This window comes from Paramormyrops kingsleyae, chromosome 21, assembly GCF_048594095.1.
Source record: "Paramormyrops kingsleyae isolate MSU_618 chromosome 21, PKINGS_0.4, whole genome shotgun sequence".
NCBI lineage: Eukaryota > Metazoa > Chordata > Actinopteri > Osteoglossiformes > Mormyridae > Paramormyrops > Paramormyrops kingsleyae.
In genome coordinates, this window is record NC_132817.1 from 20890231 (window position 1) to 20917169 (window position 26939).

Below are 26939 nucleotides of genomic sequence, written 5' to 3' on the forward strand. Positions count from 1 at the left end.
CACAAGTGCTTTGAGTTGAGTTGAGTGCTTTGGTAGTCTCTGCTTTTAGCCAGACCCGTTATTCTTTAAAAAAGGTTTGTGAGTTGCAGCTGACTGCAAGACTGAGTGTCGAATGTAAGAGGAATATTCTCTGTGCTTGTATACAGTTAAAGAAAAAGCTGTTATGTCAGAGTACATATTGTATGGGTCAGACAGGAAGGTCACCAGGTCAAATCCCCTGGCTAACAAAGTGATTTCACTGTTGGGCCCTTGAACAAGGCCTTTAACCCTGATTTCTTCAGGGATATTGGCTGACTCTGCTCTCTGATCCTCACTTGCACGATGTTTTGGACCAAGGTGCCAGCTAAATAAGTAAACGTAAATGCTACATTTATTTCACTTGACTTTTTTTAACCCGAATTTTGCCCGTATGATATCCAGTAGGAAAAATTGATCAATTTTTTACTCACTCTTGCCTCCATCCACCAGGGCTGAGAGTTCAGTTCCCAGTCCTGACTCCATGTGTGCGGAGTTTGCATGTTCTACCTGTGTTAGTGTGGGTTTTCTTTAGGTGCTCTGCTTAGGGGCAAATCTCAAAAAATCATTGGTGAATTGCCCAAAGGATGTGAGTGTGTAATGATATTCTCTAGGGCGCCCCCTATCTTGGATAAGCATTTATGGCAAGCAGTTAGAAAGGACTGCCACCTGCACACCTAAATGTAGCATAATTGCAAAAAAGAAACATTCTGAAAATTCTTCATTTTTTTGTCCAGTTTATAATCGCGTTGAATGTGTTCTCTATTAAAACCACCATATAAAATACCCTTTACCTTGGTATTGCTGCATTTAAATATGTTCATTTTTCTGTCGCACCCCTAGCGGTGAGGGCGGACCGCATGCGGGGTGGCCGCAACAAGTTCGGCCCGATGTACAAGCGCGACCGGGCCCTGAAGCAGCAGAAGAAGGCGCTGATCCGGGCCAATGGACTCAAAATGGAAGCCATGTCACACACGATGCAGAGCGTGCCCACGGACTTGACGATAAGCTCGGCCATCCAGAACCTCCACTCTGCCTCCAAGGGCCTACCTCTGAGCCATGCTGCCTTGCCCCCCACAGACTACGACCGCAGTCCCTTCGTCACCTCCCCCATCAGCATCGCCATGCCGCCGCACGGGGGCCTGCAGGGCTACGGGGCCTACGGCCACTTCCAGAGCCGCACCATCAAGTCCGAGTACCCCGACCCCTACGCCAGTTCCCCCGAGTCGCTAGTGGGCTACCCTTACATGGACGCGTATCAGAACGGCTCCCCCCCCAGCTTCCCCCACCTCATAGTGGAGCTTCTGAAGTGCGAGCCCGACGAGCCCCAGGTACGCGCCAAGATCCTGGCCTATCTGCAGCAGGAGCAGGCCAGCCGCGGCCGGCACGAGAAGCTGAACACCTTCGGCCTCATGTGCAAGATGGCAGACCAGACGCTGTTCTCCATTGTCGAGTGGGCGAGGAGCAGCGTCTTCTTCAGAGAGCTGAAGGTATGTCCTTCCGATAAACACTGAAGGTAGGCTAATCAAACTGGGATGCTGTAAAGGATAAATGGATGGATGTATGGATGGATGGATGGATGGATGGATGGATGGACATACGAACGGACATTTGGATGGATGGTAAAGTATTGTCATTTATTAATGTATAAGAAGGTTTAATTGTTGCAGTGCTGAGTAATTATAAATTGTGCCAACATTTGAACCTGACAGTATTAATATTGTATTAACCTTTAGAAATTTTATTACCAGTTTTTAGACGTTACCAGTTATCAATATTAATCAATATCAAGATTAATCTTATTAACAGCACAAGTTAACTTTTTAAATTATGTGAGGTGAAATTCAAAATACCATTTTGTAAATATTTTTATTTTACTCCTTTATTATGTGTGCTTATTAAACACATAACAGTGCTGTGAAAATGGAGAGATTAGTACAGCATGGTACAGCTGGAGTGCTTAAATTATGTAAGATATTTGTGTATGTTAAAACCTACACATACTGCTGCAAGGCAACTCCATGTCTCAAACACCTCACCAGAAACATATCTCATGAGGTGCTGGAAAATAACGGTGCTTCTCCACAAGAAATCCAACCTGTGTGGGTGTCTCGAGTGAGCTTTCCCTTGCCGCAACGCTCCCTGTAACTTCCTTTGAACCCTCGGAAGATGCAAAAGAACAGCCCCAAAGCTTGGTGTTTTCGTCAGATGAAAATTCAAATAGGATCACAGAAAAAAAAGAAAAGAAAAATAAAAAAAGTTGGTTGTAAAACACAAATGTTATGTTTAATTTATTTCCAGACCATGCTGGTTTTTGTGGCCTCAGTCTCTTTTCAGAAAGTCAGCCGTAACGACATAGAATGCAGCTAAGTTTACGTAAAATTTGGTCGAGCTAAACCTCCAGCTCTGCATTCAACAACCCCCCCACTTTTCACACTGTTAAATATTTTACAGCATTTGTACAGTACGTTCGATTTATCACAGGCGTAAAAGATGATGTACGCGTGCATTCGGTCAAAACAGTGAAAATCACGTGTAACCCTGAAGTATGTGGTCATTATACGAAATGGTATTGCACCACATCACCAGTTTCGCTACATTTTAGTTCATTTATCCAAATTTGGAATTTTCCCTGAACATTGAGAAAGTATTCAGTTTGTTTCCCATAATTAGTGCTTTGTTTAGCTCCCTTTTTAATAGTTACTTTATAGATTAGTCAATGATTGACTTCAATGTAGATCCCTTTACACGTAGAGTAAAAACATTTGTTTCATTAGTGCTCCATTACATCAACGTAGAGGTTTGTCATGTTTGCCAAATAGAGCTATGCTAACAGTCACGCTAATGACTCTGTATCTCATTATTAATAAATATATTTATCACTAAAGGCCGCAAACACAACAGTGGTCATAAAGTTCAGTATTATCAGGCTCAGTTCAGGAAGTTTTCAGCTGAAGCTGTGAATGTTTGTGTGTGTGTGTATGTGTGTGAACAGTATAGTAGCTCAGTCGATTTCTTAAGTTAGGATAGGATTTTGTGGAGTGAATAATTCGCCATAGTTCAATGGACAATAAGTTCAGGGGTTTGCTTCAAGTTATGTTTAATTGATTTGTATTTATATTCATCATTGTTGTTTCTTCACTGCTGCAGGATGTGTAGAGTTTTCCTCAGTACATTTATCTTTCTCTCCCCCCCCCCCTTATAACTTTGACTCATGTGGCCCTCTTACACTATGCCCTTAACATTTCTAGAATTGAAAGATATGCTATTTGTCTGCTTGTTTATTTATTTTTTTGATTAATCGTACCTGTACATTTTTTAATGTGTTGACTGCATTTGCCTTGACGTTTACTCATTCGCCCAAACGCATCGTTATTACATGTACGTCTTCACCAAATTAAGTTACAAAATACATGCCTCAGGTGAACTGTGCAACTATTATGCTGCATTTTTTAATGATTACACTTTTGTTCAAATAATAATTGTTTTCTCACCTTGCTGTCGTGCAACAAATTTTGCAGTTATGCTTTTTTCTGCAAGACACTGCTAGAGCAATCCAGGTTAAATGCCCCACTCAGAAAGAACAACAGCTAACCAGTGCTGGGGAGTCGAACCTTCGGGCTGCATGTGTACCCATGCTAGCTACCTGTTGGCTCATTCTTAGCCCCTATGTTTATGGAATAGCTTCTGGTCATGGGATAACATTAAAGAGCACAAGAAGTCTCTGGGATTTGTAGAAGCAGGACAGTTAACCAGGCATAGTTGTGTTGCTGTCTTACCAAGAGGCGGTAGAACAAAAAACATTGTTTTTGCCTGTAGATATGTATCAGGTAGAAGCACATACTTCACATACTGAACTCTAGAAATAAAGTTATATGTGCATGTATATATGCATTATATATATATATATATTTATATATATATGGAAACTGTTTTGTTTGTTTGTTTGTTTACACACACACTAAATTTACTGAAGCTTGTAGTATTTGTATATAAACTGTCAAAATTTAATCACTTACCGTAAGCAACAATAAATACTTTCCACTATTCTGGTATTAATAGCTTAGTGAGAACAAAAGCATTATCGTGACTCAACCAAGGTCATCACACACTTGGCATAAGTGTTTAAAGTAAGGATTTTACATCTGCTTATGGCACCAGTAAATTATGTCAATGACTCTCAATTCTCTGTTCCTTAGTCATGTGAAGTTGAACGTTGATTTGAACATTCAACTTGAATTATCTACTTTATTTTTGTCTTTTCATTGATACGTCTTCGACCATTTGAGCTTCAAGTAGTTTCAACTGTTTTCCAAGTGCTGAGTGCTGCAGATTATTTCTACAGTTTCATCATTACACAGATCATTCTAATTGTCACCTTGCATTCCATGGTTCATAGGTTCTATTAGATTTCACACAGAATTTGCGATAAGACATTGTATTATGAATGTGTCATTGCTGTTATTGGATGAATCACATTTTTGTTGGTGGGGCACAGTGTTTTCTGTTTTACTGAAATGCTTCAAAGCCTGCTCATTTACACTTTGTGTACCCAGCGCTGTCCAAACAAACTTTTATCGGTTTCAATGTCATGTGATAGGTCAGATTTTCTAGAACCAGATGAGCTGATCCTAAACCCATTTGAACTTTAAAAAAATACTGAAGACGTGTTTGCGCCGCTGTTTTGCCAAGTGACGGTTACCAGGAAAGCCCTAGAGTGCTGAAGTTACCTCCTCGCGCCCAACCCCCCACCCGGCATGGCGTCCCTCTCGATTTGGTTCGGGGAAACAGATGTAGGCCTCACAATACGGCTTGCTGTCACTGTCGAGGGCCATTCCATTCCGTAGCTCTTCCCCTTGGACTAAGCGCTGCCCCGTGAGATGAATCACAGCTCTGCATTGTGGCATTACCCTATTGTTTACTAGATAGGACTCACATGCTAGGCCTTTCCTTGCACGCTGTGCACAATGGGGAGTCATGAGACCAGGACTAAATATACATACATCGTATTGTGCTTCTTGGTTGTCTTATTGTACTTTAGGACTCGCTTTCAGATTAATCATGAGCTGATCATAACAAAGGAAGGTGCACTCCTTTTTTGGTTTAGATTTACTGTTGAAATATGGCTCCTTCTTCCGAGATGACTGACCGGCCTAGTTCAGTCCTCCAGTTAAACTCAACAGCGCAAGGCCCACGACACCTCGATGTTTGTTTGTTCTCCATCGTTCCCTTCTACAGGGGAGAAGTTTTGAATTGGGGGGAACAAGGTTGCAGTGAATGACAATAGCAGGCCAGTCGCTAAGTATGGATGGCTGCAGAACTGGACTGGGATGTCCTGGTGTGTTCAGCCTGTGTCCAGCAGAGAGCCTGAGGCTTATTGATAAAACAGCTGTAGGAGAAAAACCGCGAGCCCTTGTGGACAAGCAGAGCTGAGGCAGTGCCACGTGTGGAAGACAACTCGCGCTTTCTTTCGTAGTTGTTATGAATTGTTTTTATCTTTTGTATTTCTGTCCTTACACCTGCTTGGCAGTTTTCATGTGCAACTTTAAATTCCCAGCATCTGGACATTCACTGTCCGTGTATGAAATAAAATAAAACACACACGTTTGAGTGCTTTTGAGGTCACTCGGCATTTTTTTGGAGCATGCGGAAGGAGCGATTGAGGGCCGGGAACGCTCGTGACAGAGAGGGGGTGCTCGCCGGTGCTAATGCCACCGTCTCTGGTCCACTGCTTTCTGAATTATTCTACTCCCGCTGTCCCCCCAGTCCCCTCCCAGCCCATACCTCGGCCTTACATTAATGTTCATGGGGAAGATGGGAAGATGAACAAGGGAGAGGAGAGACACCAAGGGCATGGGTGCAGCATGAAGGACGAAGGGAAACAGGTGGAAGGTTAATAGGCCTGCGGAGGATTGGCCAGCCGCTCGGGCTTGATGAATGGCTGGTGGCCTGCCGTGAGTGCTGCCTTCCAAAAGATATATTATTCCTTTTGAGGAGCAGGGTTCCCGTGCTAACATTTGTCCGCTGACACGTGATACGCCTCATTCCGAGCAGCCGTGGTTGGAGGCGGCGCCTGCGTTTTGGCAAAGCTTGCCCTCCCAGTACACTGCAGTTACTGGCTCCATTTTAGTCTCTGGGGGGCTTGGTGTCAAGCTTCCTGTTAAATGCTCATTTGACCTCATACCCGAGTAAGGCTTTTGATTCACAGATAAGTTATTTAGCTAAAGAAGCCCCCAAAAGTGCTTAATCACCCCTGAGAGTCATGGAAAGGAAACACAATCTTCATATTTACCGGCTGTGACGTATTACTCACAAGAAAGGTTGTCTTTCCTTTTTTTAACGAAACACATTTTAAATAATTGCGCAGTTGAGTTGAACTTGATTGACCTTGTAGAGCTGTTTGGACAGTAGAAGTGGCCTGTCCATTTCTTGTATCGTTTCACCCTATCTAGTGGACCAGGTAGCTGATCTCTGCCGGTAAGGTTCTTGTGGAGTCCGATGGGGAGCTCAGCCCGGTTCCTTTGAGAGTTCAGCAGCTGGAGGAAGGAAATGAGAGCACTTGTTAAAAGGAAAGATTTAGGGTCCCATACTCTATGGAGAGACATGAAGGTGGTGCAGTAACTAGGCAGGAAAGCCTGTTCATCTACTTGTTGCTTTGATGAGGGATGAAAAGCCATCATGAGCCTAAAGTAGCTAAGATTGCTAAGAGAGCTAATGTTACCCATATGGTCAGAGCTCTCTGTAGAATCTTGCTTTAAGGACAAACCTCTTAAATAGCTTCTTTAAAATGAATTAGCTGTGTAGCTGAATGCGAGTGAGTGTTCCTCTTCAGACATCTCGTGGTACCTTAAGACTTGCTGTCTTTGAATTGAGAATGTCTCAAGCAGCATAGTGGGTCAGCAAGTCGTAGTGGCACCTGACGGAGTTGCAGGAAGATGTCTGTCCCCATCTTTGTGTAGAGAGTAGATGGGGGCTGTGCAATGCCAGTCCTGGAGGGGCCAGAATCCAACACAGCTTGCAGTTTTCCATGTTTCCTCCAAGACTGAACTTGGGCAGCCCTGGATTAGACGATCTCCCTGCATCTACCTTAATTTCTGTTGGGTGCCCGCAGAGTCTAACTGGTGTTTATATCCTAGGTCATCATTGTAAATGAGACATCGTTCTCAGACGGCCTCGGTCTGCTACGTAAAGTTCACGGAAAAACAGACTTCGCCATGTGAGAGCTTTCCTCTTTGCTATTCCGCCAACTTCCTTCAAGCGAGTCCTAAATTCTGACCAGCAGAAGTATCGGGCCTAATCGTCAGGCTTAATTATATGCTGGCCTGAGTCAGGGCTGTGGGCAGACTATCACGCACTGTCTGCAGCTGTCATCTCGCCCCTATTTACAGCTGTCTATTTTGGCAGTTTGCTGAAAGAGTCAGAAGACAATAGATAGGCCATGAATTCAGGGGAGCGAACTGCAAAATGGGTAAGCTTACATGTAATTTATATTTAGCTACCTTAGGGTATAAATTATGGCCACTGCAAACTGATACGAAACTGTTAAACAAATGAGCAAAGCTATGAAATTAACGCGCATTTTATTTAAAAGAAGCTGAAAATGTTTGCATTATGTCATGTGTTGTGTTTTTTGTTCTAAACTTCATTCCCGAACAACGACAGCGCAAAATAATAGCGCATAATTTATGCTCTTTGCTTTTACAGCACATACTTTTATGCACATTTTTACAGTGCAAATTTGCGAGTATTTTGCATGTTTATCAAAACTGTAAAAAATGCAAATCCCTTTGATTAAAGGACAAGCCAGTTAGACGGCTGCTCACATAGAGAATTGCAGCTGAGTCAATTCTCTGTTCTACTGTAAGGACTCTCTTACTTGTCTAAATTTGGCAGAAATTATTTCCTAGTTGCATACATCAGGGAAATCTTTCTCCTGTGCCTCCATGTAGATTGGATGCCTAATATTCATCTGAATAATTGATTAGTCTGCTCTGTTTTGGATAATTAGTGTATATCTTCTTCGCTTTAAGCCTTAAAGTCTTCTGCTGGCCTCTGAGAGGCCAGTTATTATGCATGTGTATATTAAGCAGCATAACAGTCACAAAAGCCATAATTATAGATTTTGTTTCCTTGCATTTCATGCCCTCATTTCTCTACATTATTCTCAGAGATTTTATTCTTTAATTTAAGTGTCTCTGCAGAGCAGGACCACATGTATTGCTGTTATGAAATGATATTCCTCTTTTAAAAGTCTTACTTTTATTTTGCTTATTACATGCGTGAGAACCGGTGAATAAATAGTGGTAGAATTATTTATAATTTTGCAGTCTTTCTTAAAGGCATATTTTCATAGACCTCCTTGAATTTTAATTTTGAGCATAAGGTTATGCTAGTAATCAACATTCCTGGAACGCGAGTCACCTGAGACTGCCAAGGATTTTATTTGTTTAGGGGAACAGCCATTTCAATGGTTGCATCCTTAGTAGTCCAAGATGATAGCAGTATCATTAGCTAGGTGATACATGCTGAAGATCAAATTGCCAGAGAAGCTGGGAAGATTTTGTTTTTGCTTTGGGAAGATCGGCCTTGCTGTAGTGTTGAATCCATTGTACAGGTCAGGGTCACACCCCAGAGATAGCTAACGTGGTCACTGTGGGAACTGATCCCTAATCAGTCTCCACGCCTCAGTGCTATTGATCAGTGGTCCTCTCGTGCCAACTGCCGCCCAGTGCACAGCGTCAGGTGAGCACCTGATGACCCTATGGAGCCAATCAGCCGCTCTCGCTGAGGGGTCCTCGCTGATTCACATTCACTGCTGCAGCTGTCTATCCCAGTGCCTGCACTCGCTAACCCAGCGATGCATGCACCTGTGCCATGAATTATGAGGCCCTCTAAATCCTCCCAGATGAACCAGCAAATATTGTTTGGCTTTATTTCATATAGGGTACGCCTTGGTTCTGACCCCAGCTGAATGTGTGATAAATAATTGATTTGCGGGATTCTCCTGGTTTACAACAATCACTTTAGAGAAGAGTACTGTCCATTGGGTGAATCAGATTAACCATATTTATGAGATGGGGTCGTTCTTATGCATTTAGATACTTGTCCACATTCATGACAAACACTGAAAATTAAATCCCATTTATCTGGTATTTATGTACTTTTTGGGTCACTCAGGTGACAGAACTGTGCTCAGACTCTTAGAGGGGCAGGTGCTTGAAGGGGGGGTGTTGCTTAGGGTAAATTTTGCCCCCCGGGGGAAACACAGCCCCCCCCCCCTGCCCCTTCCCATGCCTGTTGAAGGTAACATTTTCTTCTAGAAAAAACCTGCACATTCACCTTCACTAATGAATGCGTTCCTTCAAAAATACCATTAGCAGCATCTAAGGCTGCAGCTACGATTCTGTTGCCAGCCAGATTAAGTGCCCAACCGAAGGTTAGACACGGGGCAGGCTTACTGGTTATTTTTAACCAGCAATGTCTTGCTTAAATTATAAAACAACGGCAGATCTTTAACTGAAAAGCTTGGTACCGCAGATTAAGAATCAGGTCTGGCAATTCACAATCCCTGTAAATTGTTCAGACAAACCTTCTGGATTCAGAATTGACTGCGATCGATATGTTGTGTTTTTCTTTTGCTTTTCCCTTAGCTACTATATTGGGATGTTTTCCTGGTTTCTCCACAAGGTATATATTTGCCCCTGTGCTGTCCATGTCTCATGGTCCTCCTGAATCGCCACAGGGGAAAACCTCACCGTAGTTTGTCTGGGAAATCGCCTCCCTGGAAGATCCGCTTCCTTTGCCGCTCCCTGGCATTTTCATGTGCGTGATTCAAAGGGCGTCTGAACCATGCAGAGCTGGAGCCGCAGAACACACCACCACAAGGATGTCAGTCGCACGCTAAGTGTGGGGGTCGCGAATAGGCACCTTCCACTCCTGGGAGCCCTTCCAATAACATCCTTTTCCTCTGTGTGGCCGTGTTATGCCAGGTGACCTGGTAACGGCCAATCACATCTCAGGGTCTCTTACTTTGGGTCTGCGGAGGAAAAGCACATGCTTCTGATGTAACAGTATAAATAAAAGCAGTTTTGGGGGTATGGGCTCAACATTCTTCTCATTCAGTCCATTAAGAAGCAGAAGAAGAGACCCAGTGGCCTATTGATTGATTAGCAGAAAAATGAGACTGCTTGCTAGAAACAGCATTGCTATGATGCCTAATTATACACAGTTTTGGAAATCGCTTAAATGCTCATATTACTTTGTCCAGGCAAAGCCGTTTCTGTTGTGTAAGTACTGAATGTTCTTGGAATTAGAAAAAAAGAAAATGCTGTTATTGCTCGATCTCAATTGCCTAGATTTTTCTGGAACCTGCATTTAATCCTTGGATACTGCAGTGCCAGGCTGTGAGTTCCACTGCATTGCTTACAGTTGTGAGCTCAGCCTTTAGCTTTGCATCAAGTATAATTTTCTCCCACACTGATCTGCCTTTTAACTGTAAGCATGTAGTCAACAGTAATTTACTACATGCAGCCGTTCACTATGCAGTTGGTAAAGCTCTAATGGTAAAAAGTGTTGTTATTCTACAATTCGACGTAGTACAATGTATCATCTCACTTTGTAAAATTAAAACCAGACTGTCTCAGGACAAACAAAGAGTTTGAGAAGTTTTCTTAATTAGACAGAATTGGCAAAACAGTGGTATATCACAGTGTAATAATAAGCCCAGTTCATAATTAGTTATGAGTGACTGATCATAAACTGAACTTAAGACAAGTGAAATTCACAGTGACTTTCAATAAACCGGACAGGCTGGCTGGGAACACAAGGTGCCCTGTGTCCAGTGTGATCTGCACTTTCCCACCAGCAAGATAACAACATTAGCAGCCAGAACAACAAACTACCTCCCTTTTCCTCATTCTTTAGCATTTCCTCCTTGGTCTTTCTCTACATGCCATATATTCCGCTTGCTACAGTGTATAATTATTAACACAACTCAGTGTGAGAAGGGAAGCCAAAGGGACAAGGGTGGCGTTGTTTCTGGTCCTCGTCCTCCGCAGCGAAACATGGGGGCCTGGCCTTCTTGCAGTGTGGGGTATTTTCTGATACCATTAATCATCACTGATAGCATATCGGCACACGCTGACGCATCACGAGCCGGAGAGATACGTCGGCCTGACTAATAGAGATGAATGTGGGAACTCCCGGCGTGACTGCGGGTCGAGACACGAATGGGAACTCGTCTGCCGCATGGCCGCCACGATCGATTTGTTGTTGTTGCCTGTGTTTCATAGGACAAAGTTTCCAGCATATGACCGACTTACAACAGCTGTATTACAATAGAAGCTTAAGATTAACATGGAATCAATGCCTTTGCCTTTAATCTTTTCTTTAAATGTCACTATTTTTGATTAAAATTTGTTAAACAGAATAAACTTACCACAGCATTTATTTAAGTCAGCTTGGAGACTCTAGGAAAGCCGAACGGTAGCACAACTTAAACTGGCCTGTGTCACGTAAAACACTGGGGACATGTGGCCACTTACAGGTTACAATCCTCTACATAACAGGTGTTTAAGAAAAAGCAGCACATTCATTTTCTGATTTGAGCTGTTTGTAATATACCAATTGATTTATATGAACATTCATTTTCTGATTTGAGCTGTTTGTAATATACCGATTCATTTATATGAACATTCATTTTCTGATTTGAGCTGTTTGTAATATACCGATTCATTTACCTGTATATGAACATTCATTTTCTGATTTGAACTGTTTGTAATATACCGATTCATTTATATGAACATTCATTTTCTGATTTGAGCTGTTTGTAATATACCGATTCATTTATATGAACATTCTTTTTCTGATTTGAGCTGTTTGTAATATACCGATTCATTTATATGAACATTCATTTTCTGATTTGAGCTGTTTGTAATATACCGATTGATTTATATGAATTGTATTATTTTTCTGGGCAGGTGGATGATCAGATGAAGCTACTACAGAATTGCTGGAGCGAACTTTTAATTCTGGATCACATATTTCGTCAGGTTGTGCATGGGAAAGAAGGATCTGTTCTTCTTGTCACTGGTCAACAGGTATGTCAAAAGGCCTATTGTTAAGATACCATAATACCTAAACTGTCATTAGGCCATTATAACAGGTTTATTACATATATATTATAACAGGATTATAACATAATTTCAGTAATACTTTCTATGAAGCTCATGGTTATAAGTATCTATGTACATATTCATAACACATTATAATTCATTCATAATGAATTATAAACATAGCTATAAATATTTATAAAAAGGCACAGTATAGCCATGTTTATTATGCATTATGAATGCTGTCATCTATAATACATTATACAGACCTTCATAATAAATTATTATGGTCAGTATAATGCATTACGAAGGTATTTATAGTGCATTATAGATGAGAGCATTCGTCAATTCGTCAAAGGACGTCATCATCTTTTAGCTTTATGCCGATTCACGCTGGACTTCTAATTCTTGTCATTTTGTTTGCCATCCCCAGTTTAATGTATTTTAGCAGAATCCGGAATAATTTATGCCGTTCACAAAACTTGGGTTTTCTGTGTCCTGGAAAAAAAAGACACTGGAATGCCGATTCTAGAGTGAAAGCAGAAGATGAATATTGTGGTCCTGCCTGTTAGAGATTAGTGGACTTTACGAAGATGAAATAAAAGACATAAGACAGCAAAGGGCTCCGTATTACATTAATCTTAATTAAGGCAACAGAGCAGCCTCCTTGTTTATGTACAACTACTGACTGGTCTTAACGTTTTTGCTTGGTTGTTTGTTTTTTTTCGGGGAATGCAATCCCCGACTCCCCCATATTTGCAAAGAATGGAAGGCTGGGGGTTACAATCATGCTGATAACGTGCCCCCTCCCCGCAGAATTATAAATGCACTTGTAGGCTCGTGACTGTGAAATACTGTATCCAGGAAAGTTCGCAGGCAGCAGATCGGTTCGCACTGGTTACTCCTCATCTCCCGGCATTTATCTCTCGTTGCTCTCTGTTTGACGCCTGCCTTCCAAGAAGAGATGGGGAGGATGAGCTATGCCGACACCTTGGGCCTGGTTGCCCACGGGAACATATAGGTAGAGCCTCTGAAGAGCATCAGCACCGTTTCTTGTGTTCCCATTGACGTGTTACTTTTCTGTCTATATCGTACGATTATTTAGTTTGTCGAGCGTCAGGTCACTGCAGGGGAATGATATATTACATCAGAGGGTTATTTCAGGCATGAAAGGAAGCAGTGTCAATATCAGCTTTGGTTATCTTACTAAATCACCCTTATACCGCTGAGAAAGAGCTGTGTATATACAATGCATTGAACAAATATATGTATATCACTACAGTTTCTCTGTTGCGGTGGACCAGCATTCCATCTGGGGTGTCTCCTACCTCAAGTCCTGTGCATTCTGGGATGGATTCAGATTTTACCGTGACCTCATACTGAATAAGTGGCGATGATTAATGGGTTGATTATGAGATGTTACCGATGATAACGGCTCACGTCTATGTTCAGCTAAATCACAAGCTCATCAAATCAGGAGCTGTTTAATTGAAGTGCCCCGGTAAAGGCAAACTGTAACAAAGTATAACATACGGAGCGCAAGTCGCCTGTTTTGATGCGTACACCTTCCGTTTCTGGAGCATCGAACAACAGATGGGCATTTTTTACGGTAGTTAAGACAGGTAATAGAAATAAGTGGGAAGCCAAACCTTGATTTCTTGCCGAAGTTATTTCATGCACGGTTGATTTTATTTAAATTGAGTGACACCGCCAGTGCCCGGAGCAGGTGAGCTGGGTCTGCTTTTAAGTGACTCATAATTTTTTACGACTTTGAAAAAGGGCAAGAAAGGTTAAAGGAAAAAAAACACACACACATACACACACACACTCACTCACTCACTCACTCACTCAATGTGCTTCTGGAATCCTCCATCCCCAGCTCAGAAATTCTACTCATCATATTTACACAATAAAAAAAAATCCAATCTACCTTGTTTTTAATTGCAAATCCTGCTCTGGGGAGCCTTTCTTCTGCTTGGGAGGCAAGGGTCTGCCTTCTTCCAGAAACCGTGGTGCAGTCAATTATGGTAATGAATTGTCAATAAATATAAAAAATTAATATGGCCGGCTCTCTCTGAGTGGCAGCTGAGGACTTGCCTCCCAGACAAATTTGCTGCTTCTGCAGATATTAAGGGCACCTGAAAGGGTAGCTGTGTACCAAGGGGGCTTCTGAGCGAGGCCTGGTGCAGCAGCTATGGGGGTCTCAAGCCAACCCCCCTCTCCCCGTCCACTCCTCGCAGCCCCCACCAAGCAGCCATGTGTTTATCTGGTCTGAATAGCCAATCCACCACTGTCCTGATGAGACACACAGCCTAGTGCAGTGCAGCCTAGAGAACTACTATTAAAGAGGAAAAAAGTCTGGGAAGCTACTGAATCGCAGTGGTATACTTTGGTGATCGGGGGGGGACCGCCCCCCTCAGTATATTTTTACGTCCGGGGGGGGAAGGGTCTTCCTTGATATATTTTGCCAACCGAGGGTCCTCTTCAGTATATTTTGCCGTTGGGGGGGGGGTGTCCCTCTCAATATAATTTGCCAACCATGGGTCCCCCTCGCAATTTTTTGCCAGTCAACTAGAAATGTTGGCCACTGGTGTAGTGGTGGGGGGGGGGGGTTGCTGATTCTTCCACAGAAGCTTCATCTCACCCATTTGATGGAGTCGTATTGAAGTTCTCTCCGTCTCCATCCAGGTGGACTGCGCTGCCATCGCTTCCCAGGCCGGAGCCACTCTCAGGAGCCTCCTGGTTCACTCCCAGGACCTGGTGTCCAAGCTACGTTCCCTCCAGCTCGACCAGAGGGAGTACGTCTGCTTGAAGTTCCTGGTGCTCTTCAGCCTGGGTGAGTGGGCCGGCAGTGCCGGAGCACCGTCTTGGGGTTCGCCGGAGTAACTGTGAGCGGTACCTTTTGTCTAGTAAACCAAGCCAAGCTGTAGGCCTTGCAGGAATAGGCAATAGTGTCTGTAGACATTCAATGGACAGGGAGCCTTTTTACACGAATGCTGGGTTGTATGTGGCGAAGACATTAGATGGTTTTCCTGAATACACATTAGGGCAGGCGTTAGGCTGGGAGAGGAGCTAATGCACGCAACTAGAGCAGTCGTGGTGTCCACTGTGCGTCAACGTTTGCAAAATGATACCAGAAATGTTAATGACGGTTATCCATATGCATTTTGAACAATTAATATACGATGATCATCATGTACTGTGTAGTCTATTATTTGAGTCTCATCCCAAAAATTGAGTTTCCCTTTTCTGTATGTGGAAAAAAAAAATGTATATTTCGACAGCAAACCCCAAACGGGATGTCAGAGGTGCATCGTTTACCATTACATAACCTCTGCTGTGTCTAATTTATTTTGAGTGATGGAGCCAGTCCCATCGTCCACCAGTGTTTGCCAGGCTTCTCGTTTGGAACTGCAGGAACATGTGACCTTTGCAAAACCACCCTATCATCCCCAGATGTGTCAGATACTTTGTCTCCATCGTAGCCTAATCAGTTGCTCGCCTTGCGGGGTTAAGGTTCCTGATGGGTTTCTTTATTTTTCAGGCCCTTCAAATATTTTTTTGTTTACAGAAACACCATGCATAATGAACATCTCACCTGAGGGGTGCGTATAGCCTGCAGCAGAGGAGGAGACAAAATGAAAGTCTGGCAACCATGCTGATTAACGCAGCCCCTCACATATCGCTCCGGTCGCTGGGCTAAACGTAGGGCCAAGTAGAAGCCAGCACACGAAATGATGCGCGAGAGTGGAAGCCACGTCCGATGCATACGCAGTGTTTCCGGGGTGGGGGGGTGTATTGCAGGTAAACCCGCGCAAACCGTACCCACCCCCACCCCCACCCCCACCCCCACCACAGGCTTCTCTAGCAACAGTTTCAGTTCTTCTGCAGACCGTAGCCTTTCTGTTTGCCGGCCTTTCTGCCTGCGATGCCAAAGACTCTGTGCTTGAAGTCAGTTTGAGGTGAAAGTTCTGTTCTGGCCAAGACCAGGTGGAAATGGGCTAACCACAGCCTCCATTACTCATAAGAATGTGCACTCACGCCCCAGTGAGTTGTGGCACATCTGGCGAAACTTATAATTTCTTCATCCTGCCAAATCTCCCCACTTCTCTGGGATGTTTTTATTTATCTCCTATGCAGACTTTTAACTTGATGTCTCTCTATGTGTCCGGGCCTGAGATTCGTCATCATCTAATATTGAATGATTGAGGCAATTGGCAATAAGGAGACGGGCGGAGACTCTTGAGTGACGCAGCCAATTAAAAACACAATCTGGGTGTGATACTCCAGGCGTTGGCTGTCGGAGTCTGGATAGTGTCTTTAGCCGTGGCAGGGAGTTTGAAAGCAGTGACGCTTAACTGGCATCATTAATGGGGGCCAAGGTGGTCACATGGTCAATTGGGAGCATCGGCGTTCCCCCCTCGTAGGGGAGGCCCACCAGTCACATACGTGTGAGTGCCTGTGCGTGTCCGTCTGCTTGCGCGTGCACAGTGTGTAGTGTGTTTGCCAGATGCGGTGGGAAGGCCCCGTTTTGGGAACTCTCGTCGACCCGGGACCTGAGGTCGGCTCCCGTCGCTTCCAATTGTTCGTCAAGCGTGGCCGTCACTACTTGTCAGACGCGTATTGCAGAAAGAAGTCCAGGCCTGTCTCTTAAATGCTCCCCATGAAGGGTAAGCAGAGGGGAAGGGACTGTGGTAAATAACAGGGTCCCACGCTGCACCCACTTGCATCAATGGAGGGCGCTGTATCTGAGTTTCTTTTCACATATTTTATGTCTGATATGTTTTGATTAAAGCCATAGTTCTGCTCAGTTTGGCTCCCCCCACCCAGGCTTGGCTGTTGGCTTATAGCCAAGTTACATCAAAGGACCAGATATTAATTTCTGGGGAATCATTCAGCAGAGTAGACGTTCTGATCGTTCCATATTTGTTTGTCCAGGGAAAACAATGGTCTGTACAATCACAATTGTGCTTTAATTAAATGCAAGCTATTAGGGCCGGGTTTTTATAGTGAGTCTCCCAAAAGGAGGAGACCTCAAATCAAACAGTAGGCGTGAACCACTGAGGCAATGGACCAACCAAAGGGCAGCATAACAACACATACACCAGCACCCAAGGCATAGGAAAGAGTACATGTGAGGAACAGGATAGAGGAACAGGATAGAGGAACGGGCTTCTTGTCTTCCCTGTTTGTTAGAGGACACAAAGCTCAGGACAGAAATACATTTAAATGTATTTTTTTCAATAGAGACTCTTAACTGTCCTTGGAATACAAACTTCTTTTGACAGAATTGTGAAAATATAGGTAACATTTCATTTAATTTCTTCTGAGAGTCACAACTCCTCCATTGTAGGAAAACAACTTACTTCCATGGATTTTGTGTTTTGTTTCTGGTTTCATGTGATATTCGAAGCACAAATGACAGTTTATCTGTTTAAAAATATTTTTGCTCACTCCTTACTGTGAAACTTAATATGACACATAGACATATAGACAATACAGATTATAATATGATATTAAGTTTGAATATCTTCCATAGAAGGAAAAATGTAGAGTGAATTGCGATTGGTTCGTTTATGAAGATTGTCTTCAGTTGACCAAAATCCAAAGCAGTTTGAAGACCTTCATACTAAGTGTTCAGAAAACCTTTGATTTAACAAGAGCCTCAATGGCTTTCACTCTGCATCAGCCTTTAAAATATCCAGATCTCCAGGCTGTTCTGATTAAAAAGGAACTCTGCGTGTTACCTTTGACTTCAATCCCTGTGGAATTTCTTCTGGATATTCAAAACAAACTCCAATTTCTTTGTATTTATGCATCTGTGGCAGCATTTTCCCTAAAAAAGAACATTCTTACAGTGATTCATTGATTGCTATTATTGCTGTTGTTTTAGTCACAAGTAAAAGGCTCCAAGTTTGACTTCTGGCCAAGAGACTGTGGGTTCAGTCTCAGCGGGCCTTGATGTAAACTAAGATCAGTCAGGACAATAATCAAGTACTATTCTTAAGTTTTGTGTGGTTTCAATCTTCTGTGTGCCTTTTTCCCAGGCATCAGATTTTATTGTCAGTTTTTATCTTAAGTTTTAATTAAAATTCTTTCGAAAGTTTGCCTTTTTGCTGACACGTAGAATACTCGTGTTTATTGCTAACATAGTATCTATTGTATTTTGTTGTCTCTTCTGATCCTTCGGCAATGCATGAATTTCACTTTAATTATTAATTATCATGCGGACTGTTTCACGCTGCCCTCCATATACAAAGCTCGGAACGAGCAGTGGTTTGTAGCTAGAGCTTCTAAGAAATGCTGTGGCTTTCACATCAGGTAACTAAAAGGACAGCACATTTAGTTTGGCAACCCTAACCCTAACCCTAACCCTAACCCATCTGTTATAAAGTATTCAGAACGCAGAGGAACTCTCTCGGTTACATGTGACATCGGGCCCATGATTTATTTCCAGTTGTGTCGCATGTACTTTCTTCCTCTGTCTCCTATTAGCATTCGGGCTTTACATTGGGTAATGATGGATCAACAATAACAGTTACGAGTAACTACAGGAAATCAATGCTTGGCTTTTATTTCCACACTCATCCTGCCAGCAACCAGCCACTTATCTGTCGAAGGCTGGGATTAGTGTGTCCCTGATCTGCCAAGTGACCACTAAGAGATACTTAGACATTAAAAATAAGTAATGCGATCAAATAAGCCTTATGTGTTTGTATATAGGTGTTTATCAATATGCATATTTGACCGTTTTTGTGTTCCGATGTACCCTTTTGACATCATCTTCCATTGCCAAAGTACAGTTCTAATACTCAAGAGCAGAACTACGAAGTATGGTGAAAATTCCTAGATGTCGTTCTTATCCTTTTTCCACGCTAACGAACAATCCCATGATTCATTGTGTCCCAAATTCGTTCTTGGCAGGCAAAGCAGCAAGACCGCTTTTGCCAACAACACAAGCACAATCTTAGCTTTTTTATTGAGAAACAGCTCCGTTCTTCTGCAAATGTATCTCTTTTTAGCACATAGGGTGGAAAAAAAGAAATAAGCAGGTCTCATTAGTGTATAACGAAAGTAAAATCAATGGCAGCATCTAGGAGTCGGATGCCGAGGTGGGAATTTCAGGTCCAGAAAGTAAAAATCCAGACCAAGATTTTGTTTCAACCAACCAGTTGAGCATAAACAGTTGCAGTCACAGAGTACTCAACTGGTTGGTTGAAACAAAATTTTGGCCCGGATTTTTACTTTCTGGACCTGGACTGTTCACTTCTGGTTGAATGTGTTGAAAATGAAGTATAACTGATGTAATACATGCAGGGGCACCATAGGGCCATGGATACCCTGGCAGCTTCAGGAGACCCAGGACTGTACAAGGACCCTTCTATACCTAAAATGTATCATGGGGGACATTTCATTAGAGGGCCCAGAATTTCTAGCTATTCAGTACATGGGCCCAGGATGCCTGCATACTTTTACCGAACTTCCGAGTCTAAGGTGTAATGATGCCACAGGGTGCTCGAGGGATTTTTAAGGTGCTTTACATGTCTGAATATTTGCAGAAAGGAGGCATCTCCTTGCCGTTCCAAAACGGTGGCTTTAACGGCGTGATTAATTGCATCAACAGGGAGTATAGTCATCTATAGTGTCATTTCTCTGGGAGTGTGGTTTCACGTCTCGGAGTCTGGTGTCATCTCTCACAGAGTGTGGTCTCTCCTCTGATGGAGCGCGGTATCATGCCTTAATCAGAACGCTCCGAAACCAGACCTCCACGCCCTTGTGGTGGCTCTGCTTCGCTCATTTGGGAGACGGCGTGGGAGGTCAGTGCGGGGAGGGGGGGCAAGGGTGTAGCTTTGGGTATGGACAGTAGGGACATGTCTCTACCAGTATTGTGCGAGTGCCGTGTGTGTTTAGGGGGGGGCGGGAGGTTTGGGGCTGATTTGGTCCCTACCAATGCTGAGACGAAACCTACGTCCTTGGGAAAAAGGAATAGCAGTTGCCGGTATTTCCATTAATCAGTCCACCACCTGGCTTATTCAAACATTGCACGCAAACACAGATAAGAGCTTGCACAACCCATAAAAGCCATGCCATTTCTCTATCGATCCGGCAGACGAATTCCTGAACGGTGGTCGTCTATAAAGCTGTCCCAGTTGCACAAGAGAAAATAGACCAAGCAACCATGCCAGAAGCCTGTGTGTCAAAGACACATAAAAACACTCATCTCCCTGAATACTCTGGGTAAAATAGAAGAGGACACGTCGCCTTGAATTCACCAATGGTCAGTCCTTGCCTTGGGGCATTGCAAGATAGGAATGCAGATGGTTTAATGTTTCTCATTGTGAAACGACTATGGTAGCCAACTCTTTGTGTTTCCCTGACCGTCCCTTATAGGGCACAGAATATTATGGTCAAATCCCCAACGGACACTTCTGTCGATGTTGCTCACTAGGATCATCTGACCAGGTCCCCCGCTTAGCGTAATCACGCAATGCAGGCCGAGAAAAGCCTGTTGTAATCGGAGACCGCCTTTAACTGGTCACTCACTAACGGGCCGACAGGTGTGCTGGCCTTTGCCTTCCATTCCCCATTTGTCTCCCCGCACTATAGGAACAAGCAAAGATTATTTAAGGCAGTGGCGCTCGCCCATGCCAAGATGGCCGTCCATTGGAAATATGTGTCATCACTCATTGTCTTGAGTTACCGTAACCCAAACCTGCAAGCCACAGCAACAGCAGCAAAGGGTCAGGGGGTGCCTGCATTGTTTCCAGCCGACTCAGTGTCCCAAATATATATATGACCCCAAAATCCTACTAATCATGCTACAATTCAGCTACAGTGTCCTTAGGTGAATTCCTGTGTTTGAATTAAAACCTTTAGAATAGTATGTAGGGTACCAGTTGAATGACATTGAAATTATTTTACGAAATTTATTTATTGTCGGTATCAAAGTATTACCATTATGTAGTACATAAAATTAGAAAATTACTGTTATGTAATACTTGTAATAAGAAACAGAAATGCATGCTGGGAGTATGTGTGGCATAGATAAACAACCAGACAAACAAGTAGATAGATAGATAGATAGATAATCCAGACTGCACATATATTTGTACATCCATCCATCTTCCATACTACTTATCCAGGGTCGCGATTTTAGCACATAAACCCAATTTACTGCATTTTCACTGGATTGTGGAGGTAATGCTGAGCTGGAGTCAGGCGATTTTCCAGTGACTGCCATAAGTTGGAATGTGGCCCAGCCTCATGGACGTCATTGTCCTGGAATCAGCGGCAGTGGCACATGCAGAAACGGTCATCGTTCCCCCACCGCGAGACGCGGAAATGTCTTGCTTGGGGCGGCCACCTACAGTTTAGTTTCGCTGACCCCCCTCCCTGGGAGAGGTAACTGGAGCAGAGTCCGCATAGTAGCTGGCGATCTACCTCCACCTTGGATTTACGTAAAACAGATCGGTGCTCGGTGGTGATTAATTATTTACTCAGTTGAAATTGTTTGTTCAAGTCAGGAGTAGCTATTTGCAAATGAAGGTGATTTAACAACAATTCGATGACGAACGAGCGGATGGCAAAATAACAAAATCCAAAAAAAAATGCGCGCATGTTTCCCATGGCTTTAATAGGACATGCTAATAGAGCAACTTATTGGCAGCGTAAACAGGGTGTCACACCTCCCAGGGTGGGAGGGGCCACGGGTTAAACGCAAGAATGCAACTTAGAATTATAGGGGTTCATGTCACATGGTATAAGGGCGAAAATGCAGATGACCTTGGCGTCCTCCCCAGTCTGGCTCCACACATTGTCAGGCGTTGAAGAATAAAGCGAAAAATAAAGAACTCCAACCAGTGTACTGGAGAATGGGGGGCAGGGGAGGGGGGGAGAAATTACACTATGGATTAACTGTCATTCACACATAAAATATACATCCCTAGGCACTCTCCTGAATTATTAATTTAAATTTGTTCAAAAAAAAGGAGAGGAGAGAGAAAAAGAAAAAATATATTGACGGCAGCGTGGCTTTAATGACCTCATTATGTGTGAGCGCTCACCGTGGATGGGGTCCTGAAGCTTACAGGGAGAGGGCATGTTTGACCCCCGAATGATTTTCTGTCACTTTATCATAAACAAGACCCCCGACATGCCCTCCGCACTCAAACCCATGAAGAGACGGAAGAAAAAAATCCTGCTGAATGCAAACCAGAATCGCTCTCAGGCAATTTGGGGGGGCTGGGGGGGGGGTGGTGGTGATTGTCATTTGCTCTCCCCGATTCCTCTATCTTAAAAATAAACCTGGTCTCACCTTTACAGCATCACCGCCTACCTGAAACACAAACCTTCATTGAACTTCAGTTGTTGTCTGCAACACGCAGACAGATATGTTTGAACATGCATTATTAATAAAATGTGTCTTCTTTTACGGACAAATTCTCGTTTGCCTTTATGAGAATACTTAGTGTAATGTTAATTAAGGTATGCATGCTCACAGAGGTCCTCTGTGCTTAGATATTGCATCGTACGTGTGTCGTCCAGGAAAAACAGCCGCTCCAACTTTGTGAGACGCTGTTGGCTGCTCGTTCTTGCTGAGAAGCACCTCTCACGGCCTTGTAGGGCTTTGGAGAAGGTTAATGAAATGTTTCACTGACGCTTGGCAGCTTTACAAGGGGAGGGGGCCAAACTTGCCGAGTTTGACGCACTGAGGCATATTTGTATCTGTTCAGGACATGGATTTCTGGACCATAGCCACGGATTCTGTGGTAAAATGTTGGCCACCTTTTAATTTCTTTTTTCACCATCTTTTTTGCCAGATCTCCTTGATATGATTTGTTTTCAGACCATAGATTCATGCATTCCTCACCTCACTCTCATGCATCGTTAATTTACAACTGCCGTTAAATGCTGGTGATGACAGTCCTGCAAGACCTAACTAAGGAAAAAGAACTTCAACACAAACTGGAATTCCAGACTGCCTGAGTGCGTTTTCCATGTTGGGCAGAAAAGCCCAGTATATGTTAAACTCATTGAAAGAATGAAGTGAGAATGAATGTGTGCGCATATGCATTATTTTTCATATACAGGGTGTCCATAAAGTCTCAAAATTTCAAAAATGTATTATAAAGGCAATGATGATGAGATATCTTCATCAGATTTGTTCTATGTACTCAGTGGTTATCAAAGTTTTTAAATCACATTACAAAGGTAGGGGACGTCACTAAAGCAGAGGATCACTGATGCCATTGCCACCACTGATGAGGGTTAGCTACAGCGAACATGGCAAGAAATCGAGTACCGTCTTGATGAGGCAAAAAAACTCAAAAAATATATACACCTCATTTTGTAATAATTTCCACATATCTATCTTTTCATTTGCCTTTGTAATAAATATTTGAAACTGTAAAGAGACTTTATGGACACCCTGTATATAATATATCACACGTACGCCGATTCTCAGTTAACAAGTGGCTACAATGCAAGGAATTCGGTGTAATAAGCAAAGATATATCAATGATAAATGTTTGCAGATCCATGAAAACAGCAAGCAGGAAAAGACGCGGGTGCATGTTACGTTGAGGCGATTTGTAGTTGTTCCAGATAATAAAATTCTCAGTCCACGACTCCTGGTCCTTAATAACAGCGGCATGCATCCACCAGCAAAGAATAAATACATGTAAATGTATTTCCCCCCCCCCCCCCAAGAAGTAGAGTGCCTCTCAGCTAGCATCTGTAACGAGAAGGCTTTGTGTAAGTTTCCCTTGTTAATTTTATCAGATCGAGCCCCCACCCCACCCCCCCTTTTGAGCTGTTGAATGAGTGGACTTGTCCTCAGGCATCCAGGCTTATTCCTGCTACCTGCTTAGCACAACAACCAGAGCTTAAATTTGACTTAATGTATCCCCACTTGAATTCGCACGTCTGCCGTCCTCCACCACAGCGGCCGGGAATTTCTACCCGCCGGTTACTCATCAGCCAGGTAAGCGAATCGGACTTTAATGCTCCATCAGTAGAATTACATGCCACAGAGAAACACTGCGAGACCCCCAGTGCCCCCCCCCCCCCCGTGAAGCTCCATGCCAGCCTAAGTCTCATTAGCAAACAGGCATCCGTGTTGTCAGCCATTGTCTGGGGCTGGATTAGCTGCTTAGTCTCACAAAGCCTCTTATAGATGCATTATTCTAAATTTGAGAGACAGGAATACAAAATGCCCCAACTTTGCCAAACGACTGAAATCCGCTATGGCCGTGGCACCGACCCACAATGGCTCTCAAGGAACTTCACACGCAATTAAGCATATTAACATATGTAATCTGTACTTTATCTAAAGAGGACATTAAACTATAATAAGCACCTGATTGTGATCTCCTTTTTGTTTAATGCATGAAAATGAGGATTCAGCGGGATACTACTAGGGGGATAGTACCGGCTGCGAGGTAGACAGCTCGAGGGAAGACGGCACTAATTCATAAATCATTTCTAACGTAAATCTCGGACATGAAACGGGAAGTCCTATGCACGTTCTTCAGCTCCCAGACAAATGAAGGTGGTCAGTGAAGTGTTAAGAAAAAATAAAAGGCCACGTGGATTTTGTGAAGCTCCTTATTGCGGCTCATTAATCACATAAACAGTCCTTAAAATGGCAACCTGGTCGATGTAAGCGAAGAAGCGCTGAGTAAACTTCAGAGACTGATAAGCCTGGGTTGTAAAACACGGCGTGTTTGTATTGGGACAGCTCTGTTTTTTTGTTTTCCACGGTCGGGCATTTTACTCACCTGGTGATTCACCCAGGACGACATTCCACTGGGTTTCATTACCCCCCGCCCCCCCATACCCTGGGTCAGTGCTGGTATTGTTGGGGGCAGTGATCTCATGGACGTTGGCCCCTAAACATTCTGCTTGTCAACAGGAGGTGCTAGGATTGCATCATTCCCCAGCCTTCGAGACCTTGGCTCCTCTGGTTTTATGGGTGCAGTAAAGTGGGACAATGAGACAATAGGCCAATCAAAAATTCAGATGAGCCCTTTCCAGCCAATTGCACCTGATGGTCACGAGAAAAAAAATAATAAAAAGAAAATTCCAGAGCGCAGGTGATTACGGCGTATCATAAAGTTCTCCACTAACTTTAGTAGCTTTCTGGGTGCTCCTACCCACCTCTGTTCACAAACACATGCCTTCTTCTTTAAATACCTCCGGTGATCTCTAACAGCTTGTGTTTGCTTGCCAAACCTACAGCTGGACACGTATCGTTTCATTCAGTCTGTCGTTTAACATCCTCGCTCCTCTAATGGTTGGGCTTTGCGTAGACCGGCTTTTTTTTTATGTCTGGTGACATGTTGACATGCTGTGGAATCCAAATTCCAGCCTTTAAATAATGACAGCGCTATAAAATCCTGGATGTGTCTTTGCATTTAGTCCCAACGTATTATGAATAATATCAGTAGAGCTGAAGAACCATGTTTTCAAATTGATGTAATGAATAGATCGGGCCATTTACTGATTTATTTATCTGCTCATTCATACATTTATTGATTTATTGCATGTTTTATTAATCTGCTGCAAATGTCTATCCCCAGCTAAGCAGGTAAAACCTCACGGCACCTGCAGCACCCCTTGGGCTCACCGTGCATTTATTTATTGATGCGTTTACAAACCGTGCTAGGCGTGAATGCGACGCGGACGTCTAAATTATAAAACGATGCTTCCAAAGGAAACGTGGGGGGGGGCGGAAGAGAGGGTGGAGGAGGAGACAAGTGGGCCTTCCCTTTTCTCATTGCAGAAGGGAGGGGGGGCGCGATTTAGAAGTATTTGTTGAGTCTAATTAAAGCGGAAGAAGCCGTATAGGTATCGATTCTGCACGTGACTTGCAGACTTGCACGCCGCGATTGTTGCTCAAATGAACAATATACCCCAAAAGACCTGAGGGTTTGCGGTGGAGTGTCGAGGAAGAAATGCAAACCACCGACCCCCCCCCCCGCCGCCCCCAATCCCCAGCCCCCCCATCACTATCTACCCACACCCCCCTGAGTATTGACTGGGAGGCTGTTTCATGTTAAAGTTGATAATTAGTCCCCAAGTGAATAGTGCAGAGAAGGAGGGAAAGAGACCGTTACTTAACGTACTACAACCTGTCCGTCTCTGGGTAGCCGCCGCAATAGGGCTGTAATCGTGTCATTCTCTTGGCTTTCTTCCTGCCTTGTCCCGCTAACATGGTCGGACCCAGGATGTAGATGTGATCTTGTTTTTTCCATAACCTCTGCACAACATCTGTAGTATAATCCGCCCCCCAAAATGAGCCACTAAACCTTTTTTATTCTATGTTCAATCTCATCTGCCCTCTACCCATATTATTAAATAGCAGCTACTGCACAAGAATCAGCGGTCAGAACTGCGGGGTTGTATCTCACCGCGTCAGCATTGTAGTCACGGATGTATGGAGAAGCACGGGAGAGTCTCCTGCTTCTGTATGCGCTGCTGGTGAGCTGGATTGTTCTGGGATGTGGTGAGAGCTGGGATATTGGTCCAGTTCATTAGCACGTTCCGGGTCTCTTGGAATTGTTTTTGGGGTCATAGGTGGGTGTAACAGAACAGCGTGAAAGATCCTGCAATCTTCCATGTGTCCGTTCACATGCTTTCTCACCCAGCCTTAGTCTGCCTCTTCACCCGCTCCTGGAAGTTTTCTTAATGCCATTACAGTGATAATTATTATACAGTGTTAATGACAGATTACTGTACAGGATGCTCATTTTCTTAGCTGGGGCATATAATGTGACTTTTTCAAAAAAAAAAATTAATGGAATTCTGTTTGGC

The 26939-nt window shown here is 43.5% G+C and overlaps 1 protein-coding gene across 2 annotated transcripts in view; it reads left to right on the top strand.

Moving 5' to 3' along the window:
* The window catches only part of LOC111840994 (nuclear receptor subfamily 5 group A member 2-like), a 38593-nt gene that overhangs the window by 8898 nt on the left and 2756 nt on the right, over window positions 1–26939 (top strand). Inside the window, exons 4-6 of one of the 2 annotated variants that reach the window (XM_023806396.2) lie at window positions 859–1505; window positions 11994–12113; window positions 14814–14961. In XM_023806396.2, coding sequence (XP_023662164.1) covers window positions 859–1505; window positions 11994–12113; window positions 14814–14961 — 915 coding nt within the window. The remainder of the gene's footprint in view (window positions 1–858; window positions 1506–11993; window positions 12114–14813; window positions 14962–26939) is intronic. The other variant, XM_072704359.1, reaches the window with a different exon arrangement.